General features: G+C 39.0%; 1 protein-coding gene across 2 annotated transcripts; it reads right to left on the bottom strand.

Moving 5' to 3' along the window:
* Positions 1-10,481: 10,481 nt before the first annotated feature.
* Positions 10,482-13,899, bottom strand: CCDC201 (coiled-coil domain containing 201). 2 transcript variants are annotated; one of them, XM_059487416.1, is made up of 3 exons: positions 13,804-13,899; positions 11,527-12,095; positions 10,482-10,649 (listed from the first exon to the last, which is right to left on the bottom strand). In XM_059487416.1, exons 2-3 carry the CDS (start codon positions 12,073-12,075, stop codon positions 10,563-10,565), a joined length of 636 nt encoding a protein of 211 aa, XP_059343399.1. In that variant the 5' UTR covers positions 12,076-12,095; positions 13,804-13,899; the 3' UTR covers positions 10,482-10,562. The 2 variants fall into 2 exon arrangements, with proteins under 2 accessions (XP_059343399.1, XP_059343390.1); XM_059487407.1 differs by having other exon boundaries at positions 13,799-13,861.
* Positions 13,900-19,694: the final 5,795 nt, after the last annotated feature.

Raw genomic sequence — 19,694 nt, 5'->3', positions numbered from 1 at the left:
CCCCCTATAAACATTTCTTTCCCGCTGATAATGTAAAGAAACAAAACCTAAAATTTCCAGTCAGTTTACCACCTCTAGAATGGTCTTTCTTCAGTTCACATAGGGAGAGAAGTCCCTCTTGTTCTTGTCATAGAGACTTCTCCACAAGAAAACAGTTCTTTCATGGCTTTCAATTTCCACTAATAACAACCACATGGGGAAATCTGCAATTGTGAAATCCCTCCTATTTTCACAGCATCTCCCACAGCTGTGTTTATGGGCCATGCCAACTTATGGGGTACAGTTTTAAAGATGAGTTGTTTAAAAGCAAAGGTCAATCTCTGAAACCATCTTCATCTCTAGGAACAGAGATCTCTTCCTGGGGGCACAGGATCTTCATCACTCTTCTCTGTTCAAACTTCTAGTAGGACTACAGATACTTTAACATCTGTTTACTTTAGTATGGGGGCCTTTGCTTAGTAATTACAATTTGAAGACTTTCATCTCCCCAAACCTTCATGCATTACAGGGAGAAAAAGAGTCCTACTCCATAGCTTTATAAGAGGAGTTCAGCCTAAAACTAAAGGCTCATCCCTCCTATCAGGGACTTGACTTTTTCTTCACCTCAGTGTTTTCATGTTGTTTATTTACGTGTCTACACTTCTGACATGTTCTCTCACTTGCGGGAGGATTGAAGCACTGCAAGAGTCAATATCTTGCCTGGGGCCCGTAGAGGGCCACGTGGCCCCGGATGGACTCGTTAGCTTGTGGCGGGAATGCGGCTTGAGGGGGGCAGCAGCCAGGGTGTCAGCGGGCAGCACGGTAGGGCTGCAGCAGCCAGGGTGTCAGCGGGCAGGGCTGCAGCAGCCAGGGTCTCAGCGGGCAGGGCTGTAGCAGCCAGGGTGTCAGCGGGCAGCACGGCAGGGCTGTAGCAGCCAGGGTGTCAGCGGGCAGCACGGCAGGGCTGAACAGCCAGGGTCTCAGCGGGCAGGGCTGCAGCAGCCAGGGTGTCAGCGGGCAGCACGGCAGGGCTGATGGCCTCTCCTCTGCCCCTGCCCAGCAGCCAATGCGGGGGTCCTGAGGGCGTCCTGCGGCAGGGGCCGCTGGGCCTGGCTCGGCCTGGCCGTGATAGGGGCCCGGCTGGCTTTAACTCTTTGCCTGTTGGAAGGGGAAAAAAAAGAGTTCCTGGGTTTCTTTCGTCTTTAACATGTGTTTTTCACAGAAGCGTGTATAGCTTTCCAATGGTTTAACAGATTATCAGTTCTCAAAACCAGCTACTGATTGGTTTCCTGTCAGACAGAAGAAACTGCTAAGTCTCTCCCAAAACATCACTTCTGTGATGCAAAACTAACACAAAACCACTATGATGCACACACACACATACCACAGACAAATGGCATCAAGCATATGAAGAGAAACAGCTATGATACAAATATAAAACCCCTAGTTACTAATCTGAATTTATTACATATAAAAGAATGCTTTATTTCAGCTGTGTGGGTTGTTATCAGGAATTCCAGTAAATTGATTTTGCTTAGATTCTTGATGAATAATTTGATTCACACATGTTTTGATTATTGTCACTTTATTGCAATGACATATAAGCCATTTGGTCTTATTTATCTATTTTGGGTAAATATGACTTTTAGAATGAAATTCTGCATGCAGAGAAGGACATGTTCCAAGTTTTTGTTGCACTAACTTTTATAAGCAGACTGACTTTTGCTATTTTGCCTCAGCAATTAATTTGGCTAAAATATGGGAAATAGCTTATAAATACCTAAAACTAAAACTAGAAACTCTAGTGAGAGGTTGTCCCATGGCAAGTCTAGCTAGGGAAGGCTTCTATGGATTTTCTGCATTAAATCATGGGTCATGAAAAAAGAGAAAAATGTAGTTTCTCTCTGTGGTGGCACCCAAAGTGTCTGGGCACTGCGTAAAACACCTTGTTTGCAATGATGTGCATACATAGACCAGCCAGAAAACTATTTTCTACAAACAGTTGCACTCATCTGTCAAGAGAGGTTAAAGTCCTTTAGTCATCCTACCACAGGTCAGCTACTTTCTCAGTTTGCCTAGCTGGAAAAATAGTACAGAAACATTTTGACTTACTGTGGTATGACAAAGCTGAAAGTGTATTACAGAGTATGAGTTCCTGTGTGGACAGTTAATATTAAAAAAACGCCTTCTGCTATAGTCAGCATTACTAAACCCAGGTAGGGGTGTTTCTGTGACCAGCCATGGAAATAAAGGCTTTTCAGTGCCTACTACAGTGAGCTATAGCTTAGAAGGGACTTTCAAAAATGTAAATTACCCCTTTAGCACTGGCTCCAGACATCTAAACCAGGATAAGCTGTTTAAATATCTTTGTATTTTTCAGCCACTGTGTCTTTCCAGGCCCAAACCAGAAAAGAACCCCACTAACCATACAGTATGCCCTTTACTGCAGTCCCTGAAGGCTGTAGGTGCTGATAGAGTGAGACTCCAGCCCTCACCACCATAAGGTTTACTTGCTGAAGTTGTTGCTACCTTATGCCAATGAAAGAAAAGGCAAATTCCCCAGAGGTTTACTCTTAAAACAATTTAAACATAATAGTGTTTTCAAATATATATTCAAGCATCTCATGTGAGGTTTGAAGAATAAGACTACCACTTACTTTAATGTCTGGGTCTGTCACACAGGTTAAATACCAGGATTCACATGAAACTCCCGTTTCTCCCTGAAATAATACATGGCTTTCCAGGCACAAGCATTTCTACATGTAATGGGGAGAAAAGTAGACAGTACTGATAGAGAAAAGGGAGATCCAGACCCAGACCAGGGCCATCATAGTCACAGCCAGTTGCACCACTTAGAGGGAAAGTGCCTGGAGGACAACAGCCAGCAGTAATTAATGTGTATTGTTTTCTACCTTATCAAGTGCAACAGTGGATATTCTCTTTGACAGTAGATAGACTGGATATTGAAAGAAACTTACTGCTAACCCAAAACTGGAGGAGGCCTTGATGTTTCAAATTCCTGATCTTTTCTTCTGAGGTTTTATGGAGACTTTTAACCTCTGTGAATATATTTGGCTCTTAGTACTTAAATCTTAAGTGTCATTCTTTGATATTTTCATTTTTAAAAAATGCTAATGAAAATAGGAAAAGTCATAGGACCCAGACCAGAATAAGCCAAGGGGTCCCTTTTTTCTGGTCAACTGTCCCTTGAAGTAGGAGGCCAAAACTGGTGACAAACATGCCAGAATTGTGCTTGCTAAAGGAACAGGGTCTTGCCTGCAGGCAGAGCAGAAGACAGTAGCCTGGAATTCTTAACAAGGGAGCACACAGAGTGATAAATGCTGTTAAGATAGGAGGACACATTTCTCTCTATCAATTAAAATTGTTTTTCACTTTTTGGCTATTCAATTCTGGTTCTTACAAAAATAACACAGTTTCCCAGCTGCTTTTGTCAGGAAATCTGTCCTTGCCTTTTGCCCTTGGGCATTTCTGATTTCAGCAGGAATATGATGATGATGATGATGATGATGATGATTATTATTATTATTAATAATAATAATTGGTAGTAGTAGTAGTAGTAGTCGTAGTCGTAGTAGTAGTAGTAGTAGTAGTAGTAGTAGTAGTAGTAGTAGAGTAATATCAAAAGTACTTTTTTCAGGTTTCAGAGCCTCTACTGTTCCCTCAGATGTCATGAGACAGGACTCTGGGACTTCAGTCAGGTCTGGAGAGCCTGAGGCTTGCACAGATTGCTGAAATCAGGTAAGCCACTACTGGGAATCAGGTTTGCCTAAGCATTAGTTCTGATAGTGTTGGATTTCACACTGGCCAAATGCCAGGCGCCCATTCCCCCTCTCATGCCACAGCTGGGCAGAAGAGAGCAAAAATTAAAGAAGGGCTCATGAGTTAAGGACCAGGAGAAAACGCTCCAAGGGCAAAACAGGCTCAGCTTAGAGGTATAAAGTGAATTTATTACTAACAAAATCAGAGAAGGATGATAAGAAGTAAAATAAGTCTTAAAACCACCTTTTCTTTCCCCCACCCCTCCCTCCTTCCCACTGAGAACGCAGGAAGACAGGAGGTGGGGTTTTGGTCAGTTCGTCCCATGAGATCTTCCTCTGCTCAGGGAGAAGGGTCTTTCTCCTGTGAGACTGTGGGGTCCCTCTTACAGGAGACAGTTCCCCAAGAACTTCTCCAGCGTGGGTCTGCTCTCATGAGAAGCAGCCTACCGCACCTGCTGCAACATGAGTCCCTCCCACAGGCAAACACTCTTCCCAAAATGCTGTGGCATGGGTTCCTTCCTTTTAATGTAATTTTCTACAAATTCATGTAGAATACATTTCCCCTATGAGCTGATATTTTTCTCAGAGATAACTGTCTTGTGAAAAAACCTGTTTTACAGACTTATTAAGTGTATGCAAAAAAAGCATATAACCTGATATTTTAAAATATCAAGTTCAAGACTTATTTTCCTTTAACTCACTGATTTTGCATTCTGAGAAACTATACTAGCCAGCAGACCTTTCTGGTGTCATGAATCTGCTAAAGTGTTTTTGCTTCTCTTATTCGTCTCTTCTCCAAATGTAATCATCATAGACTTTTCATTTTGCTGGTCTTACACAAAGAATTTGCTCTGTGACTTGTTTTCTTTTATCAATTTTTGTCATCTCCCAGCTGTGGCTAAAAAATGTTCTACTGAATGTACTAGTAAAGGTCAGGATGCACTGTTGATTTGTATGCTTGTATCATAACCTTTGTGGTATAATTGCCAATCCTACAGCCTTAGTGAACTTTTTCTCAGCTACCCTGAGGTATTCAGAATGCCATACAGCACTTCTTTCTCCACTATTCCAGTTCCACCTCTTCTTTCTTCTTTATAGCACAGTTACAATTATAACACATATCAACAGTTCATTTACAACATATGTTTTGTAAATATTTTTTTTTATTGTAATTGCAAGCCTTCCATCTTATTGCAATGTCTTCCCTCTGACAGCTTCCTACTATTGCTGAGCTATGGTTTGTGCAGGTTTTGTGGGTTTGTGTGATGTTTTTCTTCTAGAAGAGTAACACATGCTAAAGCATCCATGACCTTTGCATGAATATTTTTCACACAACACCAATTTGATTTAAGTGCATGACATAAAATGCGATTAATTGTTTGTGCTCTCTTGGCTGCCTACTTTGAAACCCATTTCACCTGGACATCTTGTAAGTGCTTTTTTTGGATCCAGCTCCTCTCCGAGTAAATTTGTCAGCAATCCTGCACATACTTTCTTTCCCATATTTGAGTTTGCATCAGCTTTCCATACTGTAGAATTGAATTATTCTATTTCTATGAAGAGAGTCTTCATTTTCCTCTCTTAGAGGTGTGAGATATTTCTTTTCCCCTATCATTGCTGGCACCTCCTCTTTAGGAGAAGATGTAAGCTTTAGGAGGATTATAGTATCTGCTTGTGGAAGAAGGTCAAAGGACAAACCTGCAATGACATGAAGAGATGATAGCAGAAGACAGTTACAGTAGGAGATGTAGAGCTAGGAAAGGCCAAAAGTATGAAGTGGACAACAACAAAAAGGATCAATATGGCAGCAACAGTAAGAAGCAGAAGAAATATGAAGGATATTTTTCCCCCTTTCTTCTTTCCATTTCTGCTATAAAAATGAAGAAAAACAGGGGGAAAAAACCACAAAGAAATCCACAAACAAATAAAACATCACAGATGCAGGATAGTGAGTGACAGAACAGTGATGCTAGTTCAATCTTTATTTTTAATAAACACTTAGGCAACATGGAACTACTTTGATAGGTAACACTTAAAAGCACTGACTTCAATAGTAAGGCTAGAAACGCTGCCTTACTGCTTTGTGATCCAGGACATTTGGTTTCAAGCTCCTATCTCACATGAGAAGGGGATTTGAAATGCAATCTGTACTTCTAGAGTTTTGTACTGTGGGCTGCTATTGAAATCAGATAAATAGAACTCCTCTCTCACTGCTGTCTGCTACGCATCTTCATGCACATGTACCATGTCATGATGGAGGGGTTGGGCTGCTGCATGTGCTGCAAAGCCACATGTATGAGTATACCCAGGAGACTGGCAAATGTCAAGCTCTACAGGATTCACATGCCTGTTGGGACTGGCTGCACTGCTAAGCACCATTTAATTGCATAGAAGCTTTAGGTAGCTACGTAGTGGTAGAAAGCCTGAGCAAGGTTTGGGCAGGGTGAGGGTGAGCAGCTCAGGTCCGCATCCTTAAAGAAATGGTAAGATCTCTGCCTAGTTCAAGTTTTTATCAATATTTGAAAATGTTACACAATTGCTTCTACTGCTCTAACTTTTCTAGGTGCTACTAGGCTCAGTGTTTGTTGATTTGTTTCTAGTAAGTTGGAAATATTGAGGAGGGAGCTGTTTTAGTAGGCATGTAGGAGTGCATCAACAGATGGAGCTAAGGGAGATCTGTGTGTTTGTATGTCTTATAGAACAAAACACAACCAAGTACAGGTCATTGACACTGTTGTATGATTTATTACTCAGGGTTTTGTCCATAACAGGAATGTAACTATGTTGTAACTTAGAGGAAAAAAAAAAACAAACTCTTTTTATTTAAAAGTTTCCCACTTTTCCTAGTTATTTTAAAATTGTTCAGCTGTGATGAGCAAAGGAAGGACCTAGTTTCCATTTGTCTGCTACATAAATCTAAAATATGTCAAATACATATGCTAAACATTTTTCTCTTCAAACTGGCCTCCTACAGAAGCACTGCAGCTGGGCAGAGCACTCCCAGCACTGTCAACAAGAGTACTACCATTGCTTCAGTGGGAACAAGGCCGAGCTCATAAATCCTGGGTGAAGACATTTCTGTCTCTTCCCTCTGTTCTTGGTAATGTTTTTGTTCTTCTCCCTCTAACATCATGCTTAGTCACCATCAGCAGGTAGGTTGTGTAATATCAGGGACAAGTGTACTGAAAACAACTCCATAGGTCAAGGTCATAGCTTCACTCCAAAAGGAAAAATACTTCCCTTAAAGAACACTCTCAATGAGAAGGCTGTTCTGAACTTGCAATTGTGTCCATGTTGCATATGAAAGTCAGGACAACACCAAAGCTCAAGAGCATGTTGCAACTCTGATTCACATTCATTCATGCAGGAAAAGGGCTTTTTATTTTACAGAACAGGATGTCCTAGGGATTCTCTTCTCATAAGGATCTGGTGTCTGTAGCTGGTAACCTGTTTCAGCCTCAGCCAAAATCCATACTTAGGGTCTGTAATAATTAGGAAGACTTCTTTTTTAGGGGTGTTGGATTTTACAGCTCCCTTTAAGAATTTCTTTTTTTTTGCACTGCTATGATATTGTAATATAAATACTCATAAAGCAACTTTGTTCATGAAGAGAAGCACTAACCAAACAGTAATTTTGTCATTGTTTCCACTAGAGGATGAACATTAAAAAAGAGTGCATACTAGTGGTGCTCCTCCCAAAGTCTATTCCTTTCAAAGTATACATACATAGTATGACTGAGAACTAGCCCTATCATTTAAACTTAAAATTTTAATTCCAGTAGGTTTGTGAGTCTGCTGGAGAAATGAAAGGAAGTTCAAGCTCTGTAAACAAATACAGAAAAAGAACAGTTTGTTTGGTGGGGTTTTTAAAATTTTTTTTTCCCCTATGGACATTCTTACATGTGAACTATAGTTATAGCAGTATAGTTTTGTAAGTGCAATTTGATATATTTAGTTTCACATTTTCTAGTGAAACTAAATCCTGAATTTATAAATTAGACACAAATCTTTCTCTGAGAATACCATTCACTAAGGTCTGTACTATATAGGGCCGGTTGAAATTCCTTGGGATTGTTACATGCAATTAACCATTGATACTGTGGTTGCAGAATGTCAGACACGTGTTGGAAAATCCCTGAAGAACCAGTTGATTGTGTTGATATTCTCATTAAATTCTATAAGCGGTTTTATAACTTTTGCAAACTCATGAACCCTAAATTATTCTAAAACAAATATCGCATAGTCTTTTTTATTTATTTTTTTAACATTCTAGAGAGGAAATAGAAGTAGTTTGCAAAATCATGAGACCCCTTGGTTTTTTACATCTGTTTGCCTGATAGAGCTTGAAAACTTGGAAAGACCCAAAGTCAGTTCTGTGTTACCATTCGGTACAATTTGTTTTCCTCCACTGGGATTTTATTGGCACCAACTAGCTCCATGAACCTGACAGGGTGGCGCCCTTGCTCCCTGATAAACCTTCCCATCATTTACTGTGTTCTGAATTTCAGAAGTTTTGCATTACACTTGGAATGAAGCCAAAGATACCTGAGACATTAAATAGCCATATTCCCTGGATTAATCTTGCATTTAATGTAACTCAAAGCAGGATTTTGGAAGGAATTTTGCAGCAACTACACCCCTGGCCTCCTAAGGTCGGGAACTTGTCCCACACAACCTTTCCACTTGGCCTAACATCATGGAGGGCATCAACCTAAGTACACAAAGCCACTTTGGAGTGTGACAACAGAGTCTGAGTCTTGGCAGAAGACCAGTGTCAGATATCAGAGGGTATCAGATGGGCAAGGAATCTAACAGTGAGGAGCAGGCACTAAAGACAAAAGACATCAATGTCTTATAAGGAAGGAAAGAACTAGAGACCAGACTGGAGAAGACATTAAATGAAGACATTTGAAGACAGAGAAACTGGATGGACAGGAGCCAAGATTGACTTTGAGAGGCAACAGTGAGAAAGAAAAGCAGAAACAGTATCAAGACTTCCTGAGACTAGGATGACAAACCTGAAGAAGGAGCAACTGGAACTGACTATCTGGGAAGGTACAAATAAACAAGAGACAGAACTGGGTCATTTGGATTAAGCATTGGGTCATGCAGCCAGACTAATCTGTGCTTTTCCCAGGGGTAGAGGAGGGTTTCATGCAAACCTTGCACTTGCCTGATCTTAGTTCAGCCCCTGGCACAAATCACAGATACTGATGAAATGCCTGCAGGCTCAGGGGGAATAGCAGCACATCTGCAACCATGCCTATTTTATCTTAAAAACAGCTTGGAATCTACACCAGCCAGGAGCTCTCTGGTTGCCAGAGGAACCTGTGGAGGCCAGACAAGCAGCCAGGGTAACACACACAAACAAATTCCAGAACATTAACTAAACTTGAAACCAAGTGAGCGTTACTTGGCTCGTGAACTGAAGGACACCATCACCCTGGCTACACAGAAAACCAGGTCTGAGGATAAGGCTGTTCTCCTGAGAAACTCTGAAGAATTTCACTTCAAGAATCATTAGCAAAAACATCCTGATTCCTTTTAAATCCTGAGAGAGATTGTAAAACCACAACTCCACTCTTTCATTTTGGAGTGTAACACTGATGCTATCAATTGGCCTGTCTCATAATGTTGGCATGGGATATAATTCCCCTTCTATGCCACTTTGGATGTGAGATGCTACAAGTTACAGTTTGTGGAAAGGAAATGTAAAAGTATCCCTTGCGTCCATTCTTAACTGGCAGCTTCTTTAAATGGGACCTCTCCCCTTTGGGGTAGTTAGTGCGTGGAACAGCTGCAAAACCTGTATAAACCAGAAAAGTGCACATGCTACAGCCACACAAGTGCAGAAATAAGTCTAGGTGGGTGGTAAATCTGTTCTGGATTCCTGCTGCTGACACTCCATAGACAACTTAGAAATTTCTAAATACCTTTAGAAACTCTGCCTGTATAATCTAAAGATTAAATAACAGACAGCAGTAGAAATTAACATGAATGTTGTGCTTTTTGCATCAAATCTTGATTGATGCATCAGAAAGTTTCTTTGCGTTACATTATCATTTTGACAATACAGCTATCAGGTCAGACACCCTTCTTGACTTCCATGCAGCAGCTCCAGAGGGAAAAAAGCCAGAAACCCCATACTTCCTCAAAATTCACAGCCAAGGATTAAGTATCTCCAGTACAACAGTGAGTTGAATTTACGATCTAAGGCTGGGACAAACTGATTTTGAACCAAAACTTCAAAATAGGCAGTCATTAATTAGTAATCTCTAAAGAAGGCCTCCGTCCTTGATGCCTCTCAGTATTTCCTCATCTCACCAGGTAGCAGCAATAACATTCCAGATTGTATCAGCTTTGAAAGAGATTCTCCTTTGGCTAACTAGGATTACACTCTATGTGGCCACTAGGACTTTGTCTAGTGACTTCTTGTTAAGAAAGATAAATAACCCTGTAAGACTTAAATGCTACATGAAAGATTAAGGCCAGGGAGGGCTGTGGCAGGCTGAAGAATGATTCTTAAACATTAAGTTCTTTCCCCCTTCAATATTCTAGGCCTTTTATCCATTATAAATTAACATTAACTCTCCTGTAGAGACAGCCTCTTCCTAACTCTCATCTTAAATTATATCTGGCTACTCCAGGATTTAAGAGGAAAGAATGACAAAACAAATAAACAACAGCAAAAGATCCTTTTGGAAGGAAAGAGGAAGCCTAACAGGCACTATAACAGTGTGATTTATTGGAACTCGCCATTCCCACATGATGGATGTGACAGCACTTATCCCACATGTAACCCAATCAAGCTTCTTCAATTGTCAATTCATGTTTAGTTGCCTCCTCAATGTTTTTAAGTTGACGAAGCAGCCATTCTCTTTCTTTCTTTCTCTGTTACAGAAGAAAAAATATTGTTTAATCAAGCTAATCTATTCAGATACAACCTGCTTTCAAAAACAAACAACCTACACAAAGGACTTATGACCCAACTCAATTTTGGCTGGAGTTTTCCATTTGTTTTAAGCAAAGAAGCTTTAACTCTCAAAGCTGTCAAGTTTTCTTGACACACTCAAGAACAATATGATACAGAGAAAAAACCAAAGCAAAACAGAATTCGACAGCTTCACACTGACATGACAACCTCCAAATCTAACTCTGCAGCCTTCCTATCCTTTCTATGGGCTTTCCACAAGCCCTTAGCAAATAATTAGAGTTTCAGAAAATGGAGTTTTCTGAAACAGACAACCAACACCTGCAGAGCATCTGTTAATCTAAGCTTTTCCCAGAAAACCCTACATTAGTTAGAAGGACTTCTCACAAGATCCCATTTGGAATGACTGTCCTTCTTTTGGATTTAACAGAAAAAGGGGTAGATTAGTTGTTCCTTAAGTTTGATCTGACTTGCTAACATTAAGAAACTTTAGAATTTCAATTACTGATTTCTTACTATTCTTAAATATCCCTTAAAGAAAGATAGATTAAATAATATACTTTCCCACTTGGGTACACAATGAGTCATACCGGCTCACAAGCTGAAGCAAAAAATGCTAGTTTGGAAGTTTGCATGGCATGCTGACTGTGATTAGGAATGGTATCACAGAGTTTAACAGGTTATGATGCAATTCATAAACAGATGTCCTCACTGCTAAAGTTATGGAAATATTCCATTAGTAAACTATTCTCACTTTACTTGAAATAGCTGTATATATTCTGTGTTGGCAGAAGTTTGTGTAACTTAGCTATTGAATAACTAAATGAAAGTATTTACCTGAAGAGTTTTATTAATTTTCTTCTTTCTGGGTTTTGCTACTGGGGGGTCTTTTATCCCTGGTATTCCGGAAGCAAGACGTAAGGGTTCAGTCTTGGGAGTTACTGCAGCATCCATAAATGCTCTGGTGGTAGCTTGAGTTTCTATGTTTGGGACAATCTTGTGAGCCGGCTCTTGATTTGATTCATCAGAGGCCAACACAGTGGAAAGCCTCCTTCTAGAAAACACAAGCCGAGAGCTCTGGCTTTTCTCTTTATTTACTTCTTGCAAATCAAATGCTGTTGAAAGCGGTCTTGGGGAAATAGGAGGGATGTATACATCAGCACGTACTAATGTTACTTGAGATAATGATCTACTTAGATTTGATTTTGGCATTGGAGAGCCATAAACTCTCTTTGTGGCATCTTGGTCCTTGATTGACTGATTTGTCAGATCTAAAGAAGATGGAATTGTTCTTGAGAACACTGAGTCCACTGGGGTGCTGTGTTTCACCGTTCTCTTTTTCAGAGATCTTTTAACATTCAGAAAAGAATCATCTTCCTCTGACATCTTGAAGTCAGGTTTATTGCCTTAAGAAAATAAAAAGTTTGTTTCATTGTTCACACTGTAAAAGATGCAATGTAAGCTGCTTTTTAGCAGCAAGCTGTTAAATCAAATCTCAAGTGTTTCTATTTTTATGTCTATATTCTGTCTTTACATGGAATTGATCCTTTATATAGATCAGTGTTCAGGCATTTAGAAGAGCCATATTGAAAACAGAACATGAGAACACATCTGGTCACACATCCAACACTTACTACTCTTCTCTCAGCCTTCTGCATGAGGAGCTCCAAGTGTGCTAAAATTTTTAAAGATCTTTAATTAACTGCAACATCATTAAGATAGTGTTTCCTCCTTCCAGGTGGATAAATAATATACTTTTGGGGTTTCAGCTGCTAACACTGTATGCAGATGGCAGAAGGACTGCTGTTGTGTAGCAAGAAATCAAGTGCTCTAAAGAGATGGGCAGAGAATTTCTGGATTCACCAATTATCTCTTAATCAAACTGCTATTTTGTTTCTCTTAATTCCTTGAAAAGGGGCTCACAAACCTCTAATTCCCTTCTATTTACTTGACAGTTTTCTTACTTCAGCTGACCCTAAGTTTGATTCTAAAAAATATATGTTCTTTGCAAGTATATTTTCAACTGAATTTACAATGGCAAGCTTGCTTTTGCAAGTAGCATTATCCCTATCCATTTGCAAACCCCCAATAAAAAGAAACTCTGCTTCTTACACTTGCTGCTTCTTGGGCAGAAAAGCCCAAGATAAAGATATCTGATTTGAGATGTAGTTAAGATAAATATCTAAATCAGGTGAGCAGTTAAGTACTCCTAGTAATTGTTGTAATCTTTGCTTTCATTAGGTTGTTCAGATATTTCATGCAGATTGATTGCCCCATGTTCTAAGCTGTATGTAGATTGCAGCCTTGGAAGGGCAAAATAGGACTACCATGAAGCAGGGCACAAGAAGACAGGGAAGTATATTTGCTGAAGTAAAAGGTATTAGTTCTCCATTCTTCGTCAATGTTTTGCACCTATGTAGTGTCTAAGTTTTCTAGTAGAGTTTCACATCTACTTTGTGTTTCTAAACACACAGGCAGCAAGACATAGGGCGTTGATTCTTCAATACAGCAGAAGTCAGGTGTTTATTTGTTTTTGGTTGTTTTTATTTTCCCTCACAAAGAGGGAGGTGTACTCCATAATAATTTTTATTTGGATACTAATTTCTTCTCTCACTTTCTTAGAAGTGCTAGCTTGTGTGACATAGGCAGCACTCAGCCTACAGAGACTGCCTTTTTCCTTTTCTGTTTAGACAGATTGAGTTCCTTTAGTCTTTATCATAGAAGTATAGATGATTAAGCTTAGAAAGGGAATAAAGAGGATTCTACAGCCCAGCACTCCTCCCCAAACCTGTCCTCAGCTATGTATTTTAACACTTTCCCCTTCATCATTAAATAGTCAATTAAAAGCTATTTCTTTCTTAAAGTAGTTTTTAACAATTTTTGTCAACCAAAGTTTTTGTAGAAAACAGCAATGATTTTTTTTATTTCACATTTCTCTATCTTTTAGAAAGATAAATATGTCTAAGCAACAGGTTTTTCTGCTCCAAAACCACTATAGGTAAAAGAGAGAAGTCTATTAACAACAGAGAAATATAAACTATTTGAGAATATCAAAGTGTATACAGAGAATGCATTTTACAGGAAACTTGACAAAATATATCAAACTTACCAGACCTATCAGGTTCTAGCTGATATCTTCCTTCCTTCCTTTTTAAAGTAATCTAGCTTCAGCTGCTACTTCCCTGCTTATAAACCTGTTCATGCTGGCCATCCTTTGCTACAAACACCCCCTAATTAACACGTTTAGCATTTTTTGGGAGTATCAGCATTGCTTCTAAATGAATAAATAACTAAATAGAAATCTAGGATTAATTAATCATAGGAAAATGGGCTAGCCAACTTATCTATATGCTATATTTATTGGTATTTAATCTCTGCTGTATGCTGCTTATTTCAATCACAAAAATACTCTAGTGGTTAATTGGCTTCACATGGCTGTATAAGGCACATTGAGGATCTGCTGCAAGATGGGTGTATGTTGATGGAGTATATTGCCATCTTGATTTTATTTTCTCGCTGCTTTTCTTGTTCAAAAAATAAATGGGAAATTAATGTTAAAGCTGCCATGAAAAAGCTCTTATTTTGGAAAATAGGAAGTAAGAATAAGCTGAAAATCTGTAAATTTCAGTGTGAATGTCATGGTGTTTGCAGCTAACAGCTAATGACAGCATTTTATCTTGAAGCATATGTTTTCGAAGTGTCACCTCTTAGATTAGAATTCCATTGGTTTGGAACGGTATGGTTTAGGTGGAGGACTGTAATTTTTATCAACTGAAAAGCAGCTGGACTACACCAGTCCTGAATTGCAAGTCAGCTCTGTGGTAGCTGACAGTAAACAGCTGTTATCACAATGCTGTAGAGCAAGAACAGGTGTGAGGGAGCATGTGCACAAATCGTGGGGTGGCCCCTTTTGACAAAGCACGACCTGTGGACCTTGAAGCTGATGAGACAGACCTAAATTCACGGTTTTATGTGGATGACCTGGGTTTGTAGAGTGCATCTAGCACAGACAGAGGGGCAAAAGCACTGATCTCACAGGAATTTGAACTTTTGGTTCCAGGCAGTCTGGGTATTTCAGACCTAATCATAAACCACTCTCTCTTGCCACATTAATAGTTTTACTATGAATAGAGAATTGGAGCTACCAGTTCAAAATTTAGAAGTAGCAGTCTGTCAGTATATGGATAAAGTTGCTAGGCTTAAGTTATGTGCCCCTCAGGAGCTGAAAGAGAGCTTGAGAAATGGAGGCACACTACAATCACATGGATTGCATGAGTAAATATCTTGGAAATAAATAGTCTGTCCAGGATAAGCTATTTATTTCCTAAACTCCCAGGGGAAGTTCCTACAGTAACATTTTGAGAATTAAACAAAAACTATTTTGAGATACTTGTGGCTGGGAAAAAAAGTCTCAGCCCTTTATAAACACAGACTAATCTTTACCTCATTTTGAATATTTGTAGTTAGTTTTCATACCTTGTGGCTTGGTGAACAAACCCACCAGGCCAGTCATTCTGTGCCTTGCAGGTCCAGCAAGCCAGTTCCTTATATAGTACAGAGCACAGTGATGTCTTGACATGGTGTAACAATGTTTGTGCTGTCCTGCTGTACTGTGGCACATAATATCACTTCTCCTAGCAGGGCAGTGATGCAGACAACACTGAGCAGCATGAACCTGCATGAGAAGCTTTTTGGGGTGCTGAGAAAACTGACATAATTTCGCTGGACTCCTTCAAAACCACATGGCCTTGCCTCCCAGCTGGTGCTTGGCACTCCTTGCTGCTCTTGTCCTCACTTTTTGTGTCCTTTTCCATGGAATCTCACAGTCTGCAAGTGCTGTCTTTAGCTGCATCATCTTTATGTCTACCTTCCATGGCCGTTTCTGCAAAACTCTTTAGAAAAAGCTTTCCCCTTTTCTAAAAAGCATTTTCTTTCTCTTTTTTCTAGAACCTTGCTAAATATTCTCAAGAGACAAGTTAAGAGATTTGTAAATTGTTCTTTCTGCTAATAATGGTTTATCTTATGTCTTACAGATCCATCTCTTTATCAAGTGGTGGCAGGATGTTACAAAGAATAGGAAAGACATAACTGTACAGAGATAAGACAGAAAAGAGTCCAATATTAATTTAAGAATCAGAGCTCAGTAGAAATCTGCAGTGATGATATTACCTTGGTCTCTGTGTATCTGTAGCCATACTCTATGTCTGAACAGGAAACATGAAAACTGTGGCTTGAGTGACACCTTGAAAGTTTCTTGCATCTTTCAAAGAATGATGCATACTGTCTCCTGAGCTCAGACCTATTCATTATAAATAATTCCTTCACTAAATTTACATTCCTTGGAATGATCATCTTTATCCTCAGCATTGTCTACTTGATATTTTGAACAATAACTTCAAAGGTTTGGATACAGCCTTTTGGCCTATATTTGCACACAGTTCCTCTCATTTGTTGCATAAAGCAAGATGGCACTCAATTCTAGCAATGTTAGTATATATCTTCATATATTGTATCAAACTCCCACTGCTTTAGGCTTATGTCTTGAAAGATCCTTTTGTTGATCTCATTTTAGGAGATAATTTAATCTTCTTTCTAAATTTATTAAAAAAATACAAAACATACTTAGGTTATTGCATTCCCTTAAATTAAACATTTTCTTAAATTTTTTACTTCCAAAACTAGCAAAAGTGGGGAATATAAAAACAGGATAATGTTTTGTTCAAATTTCAGCCCCTTCATTCCAGTGCAAATACTTCAATTCACTTCAAAGAGATGGAATTTTGGGGAGGCTTCATCTGGAAAAGGGAAATAATAGAATTATTTTTCGGTTTACCAAGGAATAATATACACAGAGGGACAAAAATGGACACCTTTCTCCCTTTGTCTTCTGGTTTGTTTTGAGAGACTGAAATTCCTCAATTGTTGCTCTTTTAATTTCTTCATTTTCCAGTCTGAGGATGTTGCCAAACAGTTCTCCTGAAGGGAACTTGTATTCTGAACCAATCCTTAACTCATATGCTTCCCTAACATATTTTCTTGAATTGGATGTGAAATCTAATTTGTAAAGTCACAAATCTTGCATAAGTCTCCAAGCTAGGTGCTCTCCAAGGGCTAGGTGCAGTCTTTCCCGTGCAGAACGCTAAGAGGCCCTCTCCCTGCTCTTGCAACTAGTCTGATGTTTTTAGGCACAGAGGGTGATTCCAAGTATGTAAAAAGAAATAGGAGCTGGTAAGTGGAACTCAGCATTCTACTCTGTCTGATGACCCATGGTGGAATGCCGCTTAAAGCATTATAAGGTAGAAGGAAGAGCCAGAGGAAACATGGAAATGGTGGTGAGGAGCAAAAGGAGAATGAAAAGAAGAAATTAAGAGAGGGACACAAATTTGAAAATGTTTTCCTAAATTTAGATTCACGTAGAAAGAATAAATTAGAAGGAAGATAAAAGGAGTGCACAAAACAAAGAAAAAAAAGCAAGCAACCAAAAAAAAAAAAAAAACCCACAAAAAAAAAACCCCAAAAAAGCAAATCAAAAAAGCCCAAAGAAAGGGAAAGGATTTAAAATTGTTTCCTAAGTGATTTAGAAGACTTGGGCCCAAATTACAAGCTATTTATGGATGAAACTCCATAAAAATACAAATCTGATTCAAATCCACATAAACTATCCTTCCTGTGTCTGAGTTTTGTATATAGACAAGTCAATCAGAAGTCGTCTAAGAGCTGCTGATCAGACCAAGCTCTGTTAGGAAAATAGGAATGAAACATTTTAATTGCTAATGTGAAGTCTAAAATGAGCAGGGAGCTTCATCATGAACTAACCTCTGCAGAATAGTGCCTTCTTTGGGACTGGAAAGCATTATGGTACAGTGGGCAAATGGAGAAGTGATTCTGTCCCAGTAAGCTCCTTGGGCAGCCACAGATGTTGAAATGGAAAGACTGCAACACATTCTGTGGACTTTATCTCTTCAAGTGTATAAAGCTGCACAGAGGAAGCCAGTGAAACTGCACTAACTTCACAAAAGTGCCTCAGAGCTATTTCCACTTATTTCAGTAGGAATTACATGTCTCCACTGAGAATCCTGAGTTTTGTGATAGGGTAAATAGGGGGAACTGGCATTTTATCTATCTATCTACTCTACACTTTAGAGTAGAATATAAAATAACAGATTAGAATAGAAAGGAATAGAATATTTCAGTTGAAAGGAATCTTTAATATTCATCTAGTCCAACTGCTGACACTTTAGACTGACTAAAAGCTAAAGGATGTAGTTAAGGGTAAATGACTCTAAATGACTCTTAAACACTGACAGGCAAAGAGAATCAACCACCTCTCCAGGAAGTATTTTCCAGTGTGTGACCACCCTCTTGGTAAATAAAAGCTTCCTAATGTCCAGTCTAAACTTCCCCCAAGGAACATGGCTTTGAGCCATTCCCCCATGCCCTGGCATTGATACCAGGGAAAAGAGATTAGGACTCCTGTCTCCCCTTCCTCTCCTCAGGAATCTGTGAGATCACACCTCAACCTCCTTTTCTCCAACCTAGACAAAACCAGTGTCCTCAGTGTAGCATGTCTGCCAGTCCCTTCACCAGCAAAACCTTTGCTGAAACCTTCAGAAACCAAGGACAATATGAATCCTTTGTAGTCTGTTAAACAAACTTTTCAGTGCCTGAAAAGCATTATGTACAATCTTGTTCTTCAGCAATTTTAAGTTTTTTGCCTTTTGGAACACTTTCTTCACATGTTATTTATATTGGTAATGTGAAAGTGGTACCTTTGCAAGTGTTGGAGGTTTCCATTTTTCAGTGTGGCAATGACTTTTTCCTGGACAGAGGCAAGATCAATGTCTGTCTACAGTGTCCAGGAACAGACTTACGTACAGCATAATTGTCATTCAATCTGATCATAGAAGCACCTCATAAGGAGCCTGAGAGGAAAGCTTTAGGGAATCCTGGATAAATGGGTGTAGCGATTTAATAACCTCTTAGTACAAAAATGGCTTTGAACTAGCAATACACTGATCTGTGCTTCAGGTTATATATTTCTACAGGTTTTGGTTATGACTGTTATGACTGGACAACAAATCCAATTTTGTGCATTCAAAACCATGATTTTGAATTACTCATGGCTACTTATAAAGTCAAGCTCTTATTTACATGTCTAAATTATCTTCCATATGATTCATTTCAATAAGAGTTTAAGGAACAAGGAGACTTGGCACTTTGTCTCTGAACCATTTCAAATACTCTTAAAAGCTTTTTATATGGATGTCGATATAAATTTTTCACTGAGGTCCACCAGTTGCCAGGAATTGGAAGTGGTATTCTAACAGTCAGGTTTTTTTTCTGATTTAATGTAATAGTAGGACTGAAGAAAAAATTTCCTTAAGGAACATACCTTTACATCTCAGAGAAAAGTTCAGTGCCACGTCCTCCCTCAGTTTAGACCAGCTCTGCCCTCAGATAAAGTCCCTTCCTTTCTATGTGAAAGGAAGATTAGTTTGTACACATAAAAAGATGCTAAAATATGAAGATCAATTATGAAAGCTTAAAGCAGTGAAAATTGTTGTCTCTCTTTGTTAAATAAGGTTATAATACAAGTAGCCAGTCTAAAACCATTGTGGGGGATGTCAAATTGAAAAATATTAACTTTTTTATATAGAAGTCTGGAGGATCAAAATTTAACTTCAAAAAATCTAATTACCTCTGTAGTAAGAAGTCAGTTGTACTTTAATAGAAGTAGAGATCATTGACCTTGATAAAATCAATATGTTACCACTGCCTTTGTAATTGCGTCAATGATTCCTCTTCATTACACTCTTTTCTTACCAGAATGCCACTATGTGTTCTGTCTGCATGTTGTTTATTCACTAGTCAGTGTCCTATACACTTTCTACGTGTTTCTACACCCCACAAGTCAATCTGAGTTAATATTCAACTGAGACCTTTCCTCAGTAACTTGCTGTGTTTTTTATGATACAAGTGCTCCTTTTTAATTATGGTGGCAGAGC

Source organism: Ammospiza nelsoni, chromosome 1 (genome assembly GCF_027579445.1).
Source record: "Ammospiza nelsoni isolate bAmmNel1 chromosome 1, bAmmNel1.pri, whole genome shotgun sequence".
Classification (NCBI taxonomy): Eukaryota; Metazoa; Chordata; class Aves; order Passeriformes; family Passerellidae; genus Ammospiza; species Ammospiza nelsoni.
The sequence above is the reverse complement of the archived record's forward strand: the minus strand, read 5'-3'. Positions and strand labels throughout refer to the sequence as shown.

Coding starts and splice junctions, on each gene's coding strand:
- CCDC201 (XM_059487416.1), bottom strand. CDS start 12,075: ATGTCAGAGGAAGATGATTCTTTTCTGAATGTTAAAAGATCTCTGAAA. Junction 10,650..11,526: donor AAATTAATAAAACTCTTCAG/GTAAATACTTTC, acceptor CTTCTGTAACAG/AGAAAGAAAGAAAGAGAATG.